At 34.7% G+C, this 14,780-nt stretch overlaps 1 protein-coding gene across 1 annotated transcript; it reads right to left on the reverse strand.

The window, feature by feature from the left end:
• Positions 1 to 3,634: 3,634 nt before the first annotated feature.
• On the reverse strand, positions 3,635 to 10,295 carry ctsl.1 (cathepsin L.1). Its single transcript, XM_088432554.1, has 9 exons — positions 10,168 to 10,295; positions 8,751 to 8,855; positions 7,177 to 7,319; positions 6,897 to 7,094; positions 6,639 to 6,830; positions 5,206 to 5,371; positions 5,017 to 5,122; positions 3,836 to 3,939; positions 3,635 to 3,749 (listed from the first exon to the last, which is right to left on the reverse strand). The coding sequence occupies exons 2-8, from the start codon at positions 8,848 to 8,850 to the stop codon at positions 3,840 to 3,842; spliced, it is 1,005 nt and encodes a 334-aa protein (XP_088288680.1). The 5' UTR covers positions 8,851 to 8,855; positions 10,168 to 10,295; the 3' UTR covers positions 3,635 to 3,749; positions 3,836 to 3,839.
• Positions 10,296 to 14,780: the final 4,485 nt, after the last annotated feature.

Here is a 14,780-nt window from a genome sequence, read left to right on the forward strand (position 1 = left end):
TAGGCGCAATATATATTTTGAATCTGACTCATGAACACACAGACACACACTCACGTGTAAACACATAAACAAAGGCATGTTGGGGAAAGAAAATAGCCCCTGGAAAAATGATTGTTTGTGTTTGTCATCCAGCAAGGACTTTGTGAGGGCACTTGGATAAGGGTGAGCTTGGGGGTGGGGGCGAAATAATCAAAACAAAACGTCTGACTTTGCACTTTCAATCGTGGAAACCGGACCAACGCTAAACTGCATGTTAGCAATTAATTACCGCCATCTAGTGACAAATTTGATTCATTGCACTTTGTGATAAGCTCAATAGGGACATAAAAGAAAATAAATGAGTTTTTTGAAAGTATTTTGATAAACATTTAAAATGTGTGAGATCGGTTAAATATATGGAAAAAAAAGAAAGGTTCGTGTGGACACATATTAAATACACTTATTTACACTTATGTATATATGTATATATATATATATATATATATATATATATATATATATATATATATATATATATATATATATATATATATATATATATATATATATATATATATATATATATATATATATTTTTTTTTTTTTTTTTTTTTTTCATGTACAAGTAATATCTTTAAAAAGACATTAAAGACACTTGCTGCCGCCTGAAAATGACGTCACATGTGCCCAGGTAACGACCAATCACGGCTCAGCTCTTCTCTGAGTTTTGTCATGTGACGTTTGCAAATAGTACATGAGAAATAACTTCGTTGTCAAATAATTTATTGGCAAGATGATAATGTTTTTACTGCTGAAAATAGCTTAATAAGTGTACTATATGATATTTTTGATGTTTTCCTTTTTTTTTATGTTATTGTTGGAATTATTCGGTTCTATTCGGGTCCCCTGGAGTGTCTCGGTTTGCCGGGGTTCAATTGGCCGTTTCATTACATCACCGCATGGTTCTATTGGTCCGCAAACGGACCAATTGTCTTTTGTCTTGCTTTTTAAGGCTCAACGGATTTAAATCGAGGTCTTTTGCAAGAGCAACTTTTAACAAGGATTAAGGAAGACTCATTTATTAGCCTCACCTGGTCGGCGGCCTTTTCGTCACTTTTGAACGTTCTCCATCGTAATCCCCCAAAATAAACCGCTAATCACCCAGAATCCACCTTGATTTCTAATTGGCTGCTGATAAAATGATGATGAGGTCCATCTTAAGATACTTGACTGGAAAAAAGAGTTTGGATAAATGTTTAGTTTCCATCAAGCGGGTTGAAGTGCCAAGTGAACGCTTTTGTCCGATAAGCCGCTTAAAATGGTTTGAGGTCCTCATTTGCGGTTTTCTCGGCCTTCGCTTTCATTACGGTCGTGTCGTAAGCGCACCTGATGCGACCTTTTCAAAGGAGTTCATAATTACTTTTACTGAGTGAGATTAAAATGAAATATACCTAACAGGAAGGAAAAAAATGGTGACACAAGGACGGAACATCTCAGTAGAACGTCGAGATCCACCAAGGCCAAAGATTCCAAAGTTAACTCCAGGGCCGCGCAAGAAATTATAAATTCAACATAATAAATAAAAAATAATTCGCCGCTTTAAAAATCGTAGCTAAATCGTGAAATCGACATTTTGCAAAGGTTTTAACGTTACAACAGGGGTCTCCAACCGCTGGTCCGCGGCCCGATTTCGGTCCGTCGATCAGCTGGTATTTGGCCAAACCCGCAATAATTATTTCTGCATTAAAACCTTTATACAAAAGACAAACTACTTAATTGTGTCATTCAAAGAGATAAGTGACTTATTTAGCCATTTTTAAATTCATATTTTGTCCTCAAACTATTTTTATTATATGCCAATTGTAGACACTACTTTATCCTAACAAATGAAAATTTTTCAGAAGGAAATATAAATAAGGAAATGAGAGTGAATGCCTGGACTCTTAAAAACGTAAAATTACCTCCTTGGCATTGAATGAGTAAATATGATAAGTAACTGATATTTATTGTACAAATAATACTTTTACACACATTTTTTTATTTGCTGGCGACTGAAAATAACATCACATGTGCTGGAAGTCCAGGTAATGGACCAAGTAATCACGGTACAGGTTGTGAACATCACATGACCAATACGTGAGCCATGATTGGTCAATACCAGAGGCTTGACCACAGAGGATGTCATTTTTAGTCAACAGCAAGTAGAAAAATGTGTTTTTAAAGGTGTTACTTGTCCATGAAAAATAACGTATTCATCAAATTAATTTTTGGGATAATATTGAATGTTTAGCGATGAATATTAAGTTTGTTAAAATTGAATTTAAAACAATGTTCATTATTTTGTCTGAATATTTTCCAAAGGATTGTTTTTAAAATCAAAACTGAGCCAAATTGATCTTTTCCATGTCACACGATTCGCCAAGAGGTCGCGTCATGTTCCAATTAATCTGCTCTTAATTTGAAAAGATGTCCTGTTCCCGTCTCCGCATTGCAACGATTTGCTGTTGCATTGGAGAATCCAGCTTTCCAAAAACGCAACATGTTTCTATGCTCTCAATGTCATCTGATACACACTTAAATTTGATAGCAGGCAATAAAATCAAATTAAGCTTGATTGCCCATGACAAATGCTTTGAATCATTTCAGGCTTTACCGTTTTATTTGTGGAAACTTAATAGAGCACAGTTGAATGACGTCACGTAGGCGGTCCCGTAAGAATCGGGACTTTTAGTGACCCTGATGAGTTGATTTCCCCATAAAAGGAACCTTTAGCTGTTTTACAAGTCATTGATAATTTTATACAGTTATGTACAGTTATGTTTGATCATATTTGAAAATTTCCTCCTGATATTCAGCCTATTCATTTGTGTCCACTGTTGCGTCCATTTTGTCTTGCCAAGACAGCAAAGTGGATTGTATCCAAAACAAAGACATGAGACATCATTGGGAAGGTCAGGATGTCCTCTGGTGAGGACACTAGGACTCAATAGTTCGGCTCAAAAAAGTCAAAGGACAAAAAGAAATGTCAATGACAGGATACTAGAATAAGGATGGGCCTGAGAAGGTCGCGAGAAAATCCAATAAAAACGTTTGACTTGACACTTTCAATGTTACATATAAACCAGACCAACGCTAAACTGCTTCTTAGCAGTCAAGTGGCGCCATCTAGTGACAGTTGTGATCCATTGCACTAGGTGATCATTCTAAAGAATAAAAGGATTGAATGTATTTTGACAATAACAAATGAGAATGATCAGTTAAATATAGCAAAAAAATGAAAGCCTCGATTATAGACACGTTTTAAAGGAATAGTACTCTTAATTAGTCATTTTCAGCAGTTTTTTGTCACTTGTTTGATGACTAAATTATGTTTTAGGCACAAGCAATGTTTTCAAAATCACATTTTTGCTACAAATAAAAATGACATCACATATGCAATCAAAGCTTACGTTTTCTCGGTTTGGTCATGTGATGTCCGTAACTAAGGCGTGATTGGTAGTTTCCTGAAAACTAAGTACATTTCAATCTTTTCATTGTCATTTCAATCGGTAGCGAGTGGCAAAAATGTGTTTTTATCGGTGTTAATTGTGAAAAATATTTATTGTCGGGTTATTTACAGACAAAAAAAAAAAACAATAGAAAATTTTAAAAAAAGCACGTCTTTATTTTGGTAAATGATCTTTTATTTTTCTCGACTTTTAAAAGGTCAGAATATACAAAAATTAGATTATGTGGTTAAAAAAAAAGTCTGCTGTCAGTTTTTCCTGGTCCTGTGAATCGAAAATGCAAAATAACAGATGAAGAAAAATGTGCAACTTCTTGGAATTGGTGAAAGTGTTTGTTGTTTGAGCCAAACCTGTTCACACTACGGGATAGCTGGCTGCAGTGGCAATTCCACACTGGTTGCGTTTGTTCCTGCTCATCATGATGTAGCCTTTGTCTCCCCATTGTGGACCCCAACTGGAAAACAATTATTACATCGATAAAGCAGCTCACAAATGCCAAACAAAGCGCTTAAAATTGGATTCGCTCTTCTTGTGAATACTTAAAACACATCCAGAGCAAGGCAATTAATCAAATTAATTTGATTGATTCATTGTTTTTAAAATCTGAAGATTAGAAAATGAGCTAAAATCGTGAAATTGCAAAAGTGGTGGAATGCTGGATGGCTGGTTTACAAGACATTTATAACGTAAAATTAAAGTCAATATTTTGTCTAAAATAAACACTTTTTTAACAGCTTTTTTTTGAGCCTATCACTTGAAAATATATGAAAAAAAAATATTAAGAAGTGCCTTTGATTAAATGGCAGGACTCTTAAAAACATAAAATTACGTCTGGCATTGAATGTGTGAATTTGATAACGAAAGGGTTTTTCATTTCATAATATTTTTTAAACCATTTTTCACTTGTTATCAACTGACAATGACATCAAAAATGTTTTTTTTAAAGATATGAATTGTACATCTATGTATATACATATTTAGTTATCAAGTTAATTACAGCCAAAACATTAACTTTTTACTGATAAAAATGACAAAAAAAAGATTATCCCTTTAAGCAAGTTATGCACAAGCTAAGTATTTTAGTAACGTTTAAAACTGATGTCAATTTTTTCCTTTTCACCTCAACATTCAAGGGTTTATTTTTATATGCACAATAATACTACACAATGTAACATTTCCACAATCGAGCTAATAATAAAGTAGGCAATAAAACAAAAACAAAAAAAAAACAGTAAGCCACATTATTTGTTTTAACCAAATCATCCTTTAACCCTTGCGCTGTATTTGATCTAATCATTTTATTGGCATTTCACATCAAAGGAAACACATTGAAAGAAGACACTAGGCAGCTGAAATTTCACCCAGATGGCGACAACATGTCAAATTTCAACATGGCACGACCACTTAGTGAGCAGGCTAAAATACTGCCGGAATGATGTGGAAGAAAATGACCAAAAAAATGATCAAAATACCGCACAGGTTTTCACTAAATGTTTATTTCTTCCAATAAAATCCTAAATTCTAAACTTACCTGTTCTTTACCAGCCAGTAATCACGTCCATTGTCAGTGCCGTAACCGACAGCGAGCACGCCGTGATCCAAGCTGGAGCTGCTGCAATCTGGCTCATCGTACACGCCTGTCAACAAATGCGAAGGTACGCTCACATTGAAGTTATATCTTCTTTTGATTCATCATTCGGATCATACTAATGTCTGTTACCTGATTCGTATAGCTGGAAGCTTCCATGTGAAGCGTCGATGGCAACCGACACAGGTCCGATTGTAGCCACAGCCTTTTTCAGAGCCTTTTCAGAGCCTTTTTGGATGTCAACGTAGCCCTTGCACTTAGCGCCGATGTTGGCTGGGTCGTAGCGACACTTTCCGTCCTATTTCAGAGGGATATCGAATGACTGCATTCAGTTCCTGACCCGATATTGAACTAATAGTAGAATGATATGGCCAAAAATAAAACCTGTTCAGGATGCTAATAATTTTCAAAATAAGAAAGCTAGCTAACATTTATTAAATACTTGGATTATTCAGAAATCCAGTGTAAATTGATGTGTACTGATTTTTAATAATATTGTGAAAAAGGTATTACACAAACATCTAACATTCATAACCTTGTTACCAAGCAATTTCTAGTTTGTGCATAATGTGCTCAACACATTCAATGTCAAAGATTTTTTTTTTCCAGACATTCTATCAGGTATTCATTTAAATGTGTTCTTTAATTTCAACTTTTACAAGTGTTTGGCTGAAGGAAAATCCAGAAATTGCTGGTAAAAAACAAATTAAGTACTAAGTTAATCAATTACTTTCGATAAATAAGTACTCAAATAAACTATTACATAATATATTCAAGTACTAATGCAATCAATCACTTTAGGTAATTAAATATCCAAGTAATTGGTTACTTTAGGTAATTGAGTACTTAAGTAAACCATTGCTTTGAGTTATTTCTAGTCTGTGCATAACGAGCTTTATATATATATATATATATATATATATATATATATATATATATATATATATATATATATATATATATATATATATATATATATATATATATATATATATATATATATATATATATATATATATATATATATACACATAATATTAGTCCAGACGTTCTATCAGAGATATTAATTTACATCAATTGTAGCTACAGGAATGTCTAAAATTGGCTGCCACTAAATGAATTGGGTACTAAGCAATCAAATTAATTTTGATTCTTTACCCAGCCCTAGCCTTCACAAAGTGGTTCCATATAAAGCTTAACGAAAAAAAAAGGGAAATAGTCACGATAGCACAGTTTGGCAAGAGGTTGCATCCTGTTCCAATTAGTTTCCTCTTACTTTGAAATGACGTACTTTCCTTTAGCAGCATTTAACTAGATTTGCTGATACATTTGAGATTCGAGAACCATTTGCAGGGTCATCTGTGGAACTCAAAGCTGCTATGTCTTGCATTATAAACCTCACAATGGTTGACCGTACAATACGATGTTTCAACTAGAACGTCAAATTCCAACGCTTCCAAGACAATATCGGAACCATAAAAGCGATGGAAAATAGCGTATCCTATCTGAAACTCTCTTGCTAACGTAGCCTGCTTTGGTTTAAGGACGAGACAATGTGAGTCGACCTCAGCCTCATAAGGATAGGACTCCTCCGTGTCAATCCCGCCGTTTTTCTGGATGTACTTGAAGGCGCTATCCATGAGGCCTCCCATGCAACCCATGTTGCCAAAGTCGCCTGAGCAGTCCACCAGCTGCTGCTCGCTCAGAGACACCAGCTTGCCCGTCTTCCTGAAGGTCTGACCCTCCAAAGACCCCGTCTGAACCAGGAGACGAACAATTAGTCTCAGAATAAAGCGAATCTTCAAGTGAAGGAAAATACGTACCGTGCTGAAGGCCCAACAAGAGCCGCACTGCTTCTGATCTTTGACGTCCGTCACGTATCCCTTGTTTCTCCAGTCCACAGTGTGCGGAAGGTCAACTTCCAGGGGTCGTGGAAAAAAAGATGACTCGGCCCGGGGGGTAGAAACGTTGAAGCGCAGCAGACATCCGTGGGAAACCAAGCGCCTATACTCTGCGTTTTCCTAATCAGGAGAGACACTCCTTTCTTAAACATTTACCCGTAAGAAGTCCCCAAAAATAAAGCTTTTTTTTTTTTTTTTTTACCAGATCAGCAAAGAACGTCATGCCAAGACGGTAGGACTTGATGCCCTGATCGGCCAGGATGTTGTGCACGAGCACCATCTTACGATTGTTCAGCCAGATCATCTTGCGTTCGGATTCTTCTGAAGGAGACTTGTATGACTTCCCTGTCAATCAGAAGAAGAAAATATTTACAGAGAATCCGGCTAAATCCGTTCAAATTACACATTGCTCGAAATAAGTGGTTTTGGACTTTACACCTCATGGTCTTGCCAGGAGCCCACTGAAGGTCCCAAATGGATTTTGAACAGCAGTTTATTCGTGTTCATGAGAGGCAGATTTGCTTTTACTTCTTCAGTTTGTATGGAACAACATACGAAGGTAGTCATGTGTGCCACAACAATATAACATAACAATATGCACAGGCCAATTTGAAAATAAAAACTTTAGCCCGATGATGCTTCTATTTTCAAGTTCGTAGCGCTAATTACGTTCCAATGAACTTGACGTATCCAAGTCTTCGGCTAACACGATGACGAGACATATCAATAACTGTAATAATCATCATCATCATCATCATCATCTCAATAATAATAGTTGTGATAATAATAATTGTAATAACAATAATAAAAGAAGAAGATGAAGAAGGAGAATAATTGTAATACAAGTCATTGTAAAATTGATCATTGTAATAATAGTAACAAGAAAAAGAACACAAAGAATTATAATAAACATAATAATTATAATCATTGTTAGTAATAGATATTATTGTTTCAGGCACATCCAAGTTTCCAATAGCTGTGGACAAGACGTATGGCGCATTCAAATGCAGTCGGACATTTCAAGCTCACGGTATAAAAGACTATCGATGCATTAACAATTAATAACAATGCTAATAATAATAATAATAATAATAAGAAGAAGAAGAAGAAGAAGAAAAAGAAAAAGAAGGCGAATAAGTATTGTAATAAATGTGATAACAATAATAACTATTAATACATTTATATTATTGTTTCAGACACTTTGATGTGTCCGGTAGCTGCTAACATGAGGACGAAGCATACGGCGCATTCAAATGCAGTCGGAAAGCCCATCGTTGCATTAAACATGAATAACTGTAATAATAATATTTATTAATACATTTATATTATTGTTTCAGACACATTGAAGTGTAAGGTAGCTGCTAACATGAGGACGAAGCATACGGCGCATTCATATGCAGTCCGAAAGCCCATTGTTGCATTAACCATGAATAACTGTCATAATAATATTTATTATTATGATTGTTTTAATAATCATAATAAAAATAGTTAATCATGCCATATTATTTATTTAACATTCATTTAAAAAAGGTTGAATTATGTCATTGCGATAAACCCACAAAAATGCTACACAATTGGAAGATTTTATTCTTGTTTAGCTTTACATTTCATTAGCTAATCATTTCTAATCTCTCCTGTGGCAATGAAAAATTCCTGATATCTGTGCAACCTATTGATTTGGCATCCAGAATTTTTTTTTTTTTAATTTTTATTTGATTTTTTTTGCAAGGAAAAAATAGGTACTGGATATCACACAAAGATCATTTGGTGCCTCACCAAACTTGAGCTTCCACGCGTGGAACTCCAGGTCCTCCAGGGAGAAGCTCGCACAGCTGGCCACATTTAGAAAGGCGGCAGCAAGAAACGCCAGCTTCATCTTGTCTGTCATGATATTTAAAAAAAATTAAAAATAATCATTTTAAATACAATTAACACCTTTAAAAACACATTTTTCGACTTGCTATGGAATGAAAATGACAGCAGCTGCGTTCAAGGCTCAGGTAACGACCAATCGTGCCGCACCTGTTGGCCACGTGATGTGCATTAGCTGAACCGTGATTGGTTGGTTGTTACTTGAGACTTCAGCACATTTGATGTCATTTTCAGGTGACAGGTTAAAAATAAGTGATTTAAAAATTATTATTGTACATGAAAAATTCTTTTGTAATCAAATTCACCCATTCAATGCCATTTTTTTTAAGAGTCCAGCCATTTAATCTCAGGCACTTTTTTTTCAAAATATTTTCAAGTATTAGGCAAAAGTAAAGTCTAAAAAAGGCTCTTACAAAAATATCAACTTTGATTTTACATGAAAAAATATTTTGTCATAGAAATCCACTCATTGAATCCTAATGTGTAATAAAATAAGAATTTTCACCTTTTTTTTAATTAGGCTCTTTTAATTAGGCTCTGATGCACTTTTTTCAGTTTTAGACTAAACTAACCTGCATGAACGCTGTAAAAAATAATGAACTTGTTGCAACTTGATTTAGATTGTTTTTTTCTTTTGTTAAAATAAAAAATGACACAGGTTAGGTACACTGATACAATTTTGATAGAAAATAATCTTATTTACAGACAGCATGTTGAGCGGGGGAGCAAAATTTCCTGGGGGGGCAAAATGTAATGAGCTAAAGCAAGATCTAAAAAAAATGTCTGACCCTAAAACTAACTGAACTTAAAACTAAACATTTTACTTGTAAAAAAACAGCACTTTTGTGAAGTGTACAATCCCGTTAAATAAACAATTAAGTAGTTTTGTTCGATTTGAAACATGTTTTAATACATAAAATGGAAACAGTTATTATGGGTGTGGCCTGTGCAGCCCAGTATCAGTTGATCCACACATCCAACTTTTTTTCAAAATATTTTCAAGTTTTTGGATGCAACTTGGATAAAATATCAACTTTTTACCGCTAAAGTAAATTGATGTTTATTTCATTTGACAGCAATTGGAAAAAACGTTTTTAAAATGTATTCATCGGACAAGAACAATAACTTAGTTATCAATTGACTCATTCACTCCCAAACATGCAATTTTACGTTTTTTTAAAATCCCGACATTAAATTCTAGGTACTAATTTGTAGTTAAAGCGCTATATAAATAAAGCACATGTACATTTACAATTACATTTCTCAAGTCTCAATTTCCCGATCTGGCTCAATTTCAAATTTTGTGTTGCGTGCCGCTTACCTGCGTGTCGCTAGCTGCAATTCAGGCGATACAGGCCCCGGTATCGGATTTTTTCTTATATAGCTGACTCTATATATGGCCGACATCATGTCAAGTCAGGTGGCTGTCAGCAGCCTGTAAAATGCGGCCCGGTCAATCATTGAAATGAGGAAATGATTAATCATGACTGCGTTTTGTGATGTCATTCTAAGGAGTCATTTCTTAGAAAGTCAGCAGATAGGACTGTACAATTTTTATTTTTTTTTTTCTGTTTTTGTAAATGTGGTTATTGTTTCCCGTTGCTCCTGTGAGAATTAGGGTTGAGCAACACATTGATATTTGATTTTTATTTGTCAATTTAAAAGATTGCAAATCGCTGATGAAATTGTGGTTGAGCGAGTGTTGATACAGAGTATCAGTTGTTTAAAGCTATCGATACCAGTGATGGCAGTTTCAATAAAAATGTGTAAAAAAAAAAATAAAAGAAAAATTGACATTCATTTCATTGAAAGAAGATTTCATATTTGAATAGGTACTGGTAGTATCGGTTCTTAGTATCGTTATTGGTGAATATTCAATGAGTTGGGTACTTGTGCTGCTAAATGGAATAAAAAAGGTGTCAGGCATGAATAAAATTGTAGTTTTCCTGAATGACCAAAACAAAATAAAGTTTAATTTATTTTTTGGGCCATTTTACCCTAATTACGTAAAATTAAAAACCGATGTACAACAGTTTGAAAAAAAAATCACTATTTACATTCAATATTGATCTATTGTTTTCCTTGTATTGTTTTACACTAAAGTGTGCATGATTTACTGCTATACGTAATCATCAATGCAACACACCACATATTTAAAGGGATAGCAAACTTATTTTGCAATCTTACCAAATAAAAAGTTATGACTTTTTCTATAATTAATTTGATGAGTGAATTATTTTCACGTAAAAGTAACTTAAAATGACATCACAGCTGCAATCACAGCTCACCTGTTACCTGAGCCTTAAACAGGTCATTTTCAGTTGATAATAACAATAACAATAACAATAACAATAATAATAATAATAATAATAATAATAATAATAGGACATTTACTTCTACAAGGATTCAGAAAGTACACTGCTGTCATTTTATGACATTTTATTTTTCTATGTTACAATTCTTTAACCCTTCACAGGATGTGAATGATGTAACTTCCTGTGGATCTTTTGACTTGCGCAATCCTAATTTTCTAAGCAAAGGGATGTGGCAGGATTACTGGAATGAGTAAAAGCGAAGGGACATGATAAAAAAAAAAAGTAAAAAGGATTTGTTAATATTTTATGGTAAAGTCTGATGTTTGAAAGCAGGAACAGATAATTGATTATTTTTGCAATTTATGTTGAATGTAGATTATGTAAACGGAAAATTAAACAACAGTCTGCAATATTGCTTATACTGTGTTTGTATTGCCTCACAGTAAAGTTTTTACAACTATAAAAAATGTAGATCAGCTTTTGAAATTGGTCATGTATAACAAAAAAGCTTTTTGTCGGATGAGAAAAATGTAACATTTACATGCTATATTAAAAAATAAGTTAAAAAAAAACAGGATTGACTACATTTTCAAACAACATGTTAAATGTGCAGCAATGTTTTTCCCCCCTCTCATTATGTGATTTTTTTCTTCTGACTTTCACATGACAGTCATGTGAACTAGTTATTGACAGAAAATGAAACATTAACTTTGCGGGGTTCAAGCTGTGTGTATGTGACAATTATGCAATCCTCCCGCTCGGAATTGAAAGCAGCAAATTCAACCAGCTGTCGTGCTACCGTGGATTATTACACTTTTACAACTTCATAGAACACAAAGTGATACATTAATTTAGTATTACTTTGTGTCAGTTACCATTCTGAAGGAATTTTATCCCGATATCAAATATGAATCAAATGAATCAAATATATCCTGTCTTGTAACTCATTTCTAATCTCCCTTTCCTATGTGTTATTTGTATTACAAAGTAAATCATTTGAGAAAATTCAGTTTTGCTTTAGATTGTGACAGCACATAAACAGCCCTCCTCAAAATCAACTGCCTTCTCTTCTCAGATTTTGGACGTCTCAGCGTCCTCAGAAAAACCTCTTTGAAAAGGTCCGGTGCTGCCATCGTCTGGTCAAAAATATACTGTATCTCTGAGATTAGATAGATAGATAGATAGATAGATAGATAGATAGATAGATAGATAGATAGATAGATAGATAGATAGATAGATAGATAGATAGATAGATAGATAGATAGATAAAATAGCTAGCTAGCTAGCAAGATAGATAGATAGATAGATAGATAGATAGATAGATAGATAGATAGATAGATAGATAGATAGATAGATAGATAGATAGATAGATAGATAGATAGATAGATAGATGGATGGATGGATGGATGGATGGATGGATGGATGGATGGATGGATGGATGGATGGATGGGTGGGTGGGTGGGTGGGTGGGTGGATGGATGGATGGATAGATAGATAGATAGATAGATAGATAGATAGATAGATAGATAGATAGATAGATAGATAGATAGATAGATAGATAGATAGATAGATAGATAGATAGATAGATAGATAGATAGATAGATAGATAGATAGATAGATAGATAGATAGATAGATAGATAGATAGATAGATAGATAGATAGGCCTTAAAGGCCTTAAAGTTAACGTTTTGGTTTAAAAGTTGACAATTGTTGAAAGTTTATTAACATTGTATTTTTTTCTTTTGTTTGTGTTGGATGGATGCAATTTTGGTATTTTTTAAAAAATAGACAATTATATTTTTTACAGTCTCCGTGGCGAGCGAGGCGGGTGCGAAATGTTTTCTTTTTCCTGGGGGAGGGCTTTGCAAAATATCTATCTATCTATCTATCTATCTATCTATCTATCTATCTATCTATCTATCTATCTATCTATCTATCTATCTATCTATCTTCACTCATAATTCGCAGTTGTATTTCTCAAGCGTTCCTCAAGCAATTTGTAGCAATGTTACAAAGTGAGCAATAGAGGGCAGCATTTTACGTTTCGTGTTACTGAGCCGATCAGCAGTCATACAGTAATTCAGTAAAACGCCATTCACCGTTTTAATGCAAATAAGTAAGACAACCTGCTGCGAGTCTGTTGTCAAAATATTTGTTGTACTTCTTAGGTTTCCACAGGATTGCACGAGGAGCGTAACTGCGATGGATGCCGTGTTGTGTTTATGGTTATAATGTGATAATAGTTGCGGCCGCATAGTAACAGCAAAGTACATCCTGGTGGATCCGGTGTGAAATGTACCAACCTCAAGCCCTGTGTCAAGTGTGAACGGGCACTAAAAATGCTTGGCCCGTGAGGGTAAACTCTTTTAATTTCATTACTGGACGTATTTCCCAGCTTAGAGCCAATCGCATAGTTGGCCGCGTCTAAATGCATGCTAGCGAGGGGGTTAGGATTCACACATAGCAGCCGCTAAATTGTGACAGTGGCCAAGGCGGGCATACCTCGGTGCATAATCTGATTATCGGATCAATAACACAACAACATTGGGCGCATTGCCGGCATGCCCGCCGTCTTCTCCGGTTGCGCATAGCTGGCATTCGGTGCTCGTTGCCACTTTATAGGTGACAAAGTGTGAATGCGAGCAGGAATTCAACATGGAGGGCCTTTTTAAAGCAGACCAGTAACGTGGCGGCATTCATCAGATGCGCCTCGCGCTACTTATGCCTTGAGAGCTGGTGACGCTCTTCATGTAGAATTCCATAAATCCTGCAACAACACTGACACTGAAAAAAAAAATAGTTTCTAGTTCAAGAAAACAGGCAGTAATCATCATATAATGTAATTTGATTACTAGTATTCAACTATGTTGGCATAACCTTGTTACGGATACTCAAGTACCTGAAAAAAAAAATATCATCCCGAGAGCCAGCCTATTCATTTGTGTCCGCTGTTGTGTCCATTTTGTCTCAGCAAGACAGCAAAGTGAATGAGATCCCACCCAAACATACAAGACGTCATTGAAAAGAACGGATGTCCTCTAATGAGTACTCTAGAACTAGGGTAGCTTTATTGATTCAAATAAATAAAGAAAGAAACTGGTGTCCACAATAGTGGACACATATGAATAGGTTGGGTCTCAGGGGGATATTTTTAACTCGTCTGGCCCCCATTCAGACTGGCATCCAACTAAAGGGGTAACAGTAAGGAATTGTTTGTTTTGTTTGTTTGTAGTAGGTTCCATTTTTTGTATATTGTGTATGATTAATCCAATAAGTGTTTTTAATATTTATTCTAATTAAGACTACACATTCCCCTAGTTTGGAATCCTTATTGTTTTGGAATTGATCAGTGATCAACCCTACATAATTCATATTTATCAAGGAATCGTTTATCGTGCCCCTCCTACAGTGGCCTTTAAGTGCAAATCACAAAAACAAATAATCAAAACAGACTCAAATAGTAGCGGCAGAAAAAAAAGAAAGAAAAAACGCATTTAGAAAAATGAGAGAAAACGACAAAAACGAAACAAATTATTATTTGTTGCACACAAACATAGATTACAAAAGATGAAATAAACCAGATGCTCAAAATTCACCAACAAAAAAAAGAAAAATGTTA

This window comes from Hippichthys cyanospilos, chromosome 14 (assembly GCF_059441005.1).
Source record: "Hippichthys cyanospilos isolate Australia breed blue-spotted pipefish chromosome 14, RoL_Hcya_1.0, whole genome shotgun sequence".
In the NCBI taxonomy this organism is placed as follows: domain Eukaryota; kingdom Metazoa; phylum Chordata; class Actinopteri; order Syngnathiformes; family Syngnathidae; genus Hippichthys; species Hippichthys cyanospilos.